The sequence below is a fragment of the Penaeus monodon genome, chromosome 33 (genome assembly GCF_015228065.2).
Source record: "Penaeus monodon isolate SGIC_2016 chromosome 33, NSTDA_Pmon_1, whole genome shotgun sequence".
NCBI classification, from domain to species: domain Eukaryota; kingdom Metazoa; phylum Arthropoda; class Malacostraca; order Decapoda; family Penaeidae; genus Penaeus; species Penaeus monodon.
Window position 1 is genome coordinate 7,454,910 of NC_051418.1, and position 1,895 is coordinate 7,456,804.

Here is a 1,895-nt window from a genome sequence, read left to right on the forward strand (position 1 = left end):
TACAGGAGCACAAATCTCAAATTCATCATTAAAGTAATGGAGAATTCTACGTTTGGTACCTGAAAATGCACTGCTCACAAATGGTGCATTATGAGGTGACAGGGAACCGGATTATCACTTTATGCTATTTAACTGCATCAAAATTAGAGGTCAAGTTGATGGTCACAAGGCACTTGAAAGTTATGCAACTCCAAAACAAGTAATGAAATAAAGGAAGAAGCTCATCTTGTTGGCAAATGCTGACAGGCCCTTGGCATGTTATCAATAAGTTACCCAGACTGGCAGGCGGCGAGAGGCCGACTTTGGAGATGAAGAGTGCATCGCTGAGGTAACCTTATAATTCAGCGGTTCTAACTTAAGGTCACCTTGATGCTATATAGGTCTGCCTCCGCCCACGATCCGGCTGACATATGTTGCATCATCCACTAAATATGGAAATTCGCATACACGTTCCCTGTCAGTCCTGTTCGTGCTTTCCTGACCAGTGCACGTGCAGGGCCTACCCACACGTGCCCTGGCCGTGCGCCAGGGTCACGCACGAGACAAACAAACCCCGATCAGCTGATCCCGAGAACATCTGTCTCACCTCCACAGCTTCGACTCTCGTCATCTCCCGACCTCTCCGCGCAGTCGGGAGGTGTTTCCATCCAGGAACTGACTAATCCTGGGCTCTGAACCACACCCACCTTGCTCTCCATGCTGAAGGTGATGACGCGAGCACGGAAGCGCGTCCTCCCTCTCCGGCGGCGTGTGGCACTGTGGCGGCCGAGGCGGTGTGGCGGCGGAGGGCCGCTCTGTTTACACGTTGCCTAGCAACGCGCACGCCGCGGCCGTCGCCGGGTTCGAAACGTGCAGCAGCTCGCGTCCCGGCCACGCAATAGCACGAAGGCTCCGCCCACAAAACCTGCTCCGACTTGGAGAAGATTTTCCATGACGAGTTCCTATTCCGTCCTGTCAAGGTTACCCGAGGAGTAGAATGACTGGAGACATAATGCTTAACGATGAACCATTAGCCAAAAGGTGCTCACAGTGTCCATCATCTGGCTGCAGCATCAGGCAATAGAATTAGACAAAGGCGATTCCTCAACTTCACACGTTGAAAGAACGACGTAGTCTGCGTTTCCTCTGGAATGACGTAAGGTTAGTGTCACGACATTCACATTGATCCCTGCGGACCCATGCAAAGATTGGCTGAAGAAAAAGATTGCTTGGCCAAGAACTTCCTCAGGGCTGACGGAGGTGATACCCGCAAAGGCTGCATCATTTTCGGAATTTCGGAAAGTGATCATGTCAGTACCCAACACAGCAAGTTTCTTCTTGGAATTATTACATATCCAGAAACAACCAAAAGCAAAGAATCCTAAAGAATCAAAATTCATTGATATTACTAGCAGGTATCACACAAACATGTAAACCCATATAAGGAAAAATAAAAGCCACGTGTTAACACCACCTCTCAGGAAAACCTTCCTGAAGATGTAGGCCATCTATGTACAAGACATGTATATTGTGACACAGTGGGGGTGGGCGCCAGCCTTGATACAAAAGGCCTTATCAAAGAAATGGCCGAGGTCCCAGACCTTCGATTCAGCCTAACTCTCTCCATTTCTTTCCTTCTCCACATGTTGTTTTCAGCAAGTTTGATCATTACTTTACCTCGATTATTTCCTGCTCCTTCCCATTCCTTTTTCCTTACTTGTCATACCGTTTCCAAGAAGAAGCGTGACATGCCATCAGTGCTGATTTTTTTTTCGTTTATTCGAGCCGCTAGTGACCTCTTTCCCCTAACTTTCCCCTAAATCAATGCCAGCCGACCCTCTGCCATCAAATCTCTCCCGTTCTTCCCCGCAACCTCAACTCAACGAACTCATGACGCATGGCACCCTTCTCCGAGG

At 48.9% G+C, this 1,895-nt stretch overlaps 2 protein-coding genes across 2 annotated transcripts in view; one reads left to right on the forward strand and one right to left on the reverse strand.

The window, feature by feature from the left end:
* LOC119593970 (adenosine kinase-like) overlaps positions 1–792 on the reverse strand; it is an 18,715-nt gene extending 17,923 nt beyond the window's left edge. The window contains exon 1 of the mRNA XM_037942991.1: positions 687–792. Within this exon, the coding sequence (XP_037798919.1) occupies positions 687–698 (12 nt within the window). The 5' untranslated portion in view covers positions 699–792. The remainder of the gene's footprint in view (positions 1–686) is intronic.
* Positions 793–996: 204 nt separating this feature from the next.
* Positions 997–1,895, forward strand: part of LOC119593883 — a 29,651-nt gene continuing 28,752 nt past the window's right edge. The window contains exon 1 of the transcript XR_005230567.1: positions 997–1,140. The gene's annotated coding sequence lies outside the window, so the exon portion shown is untranslated. The remainder of the gene's footprint in view (positions 1,141–1,895) is intronic.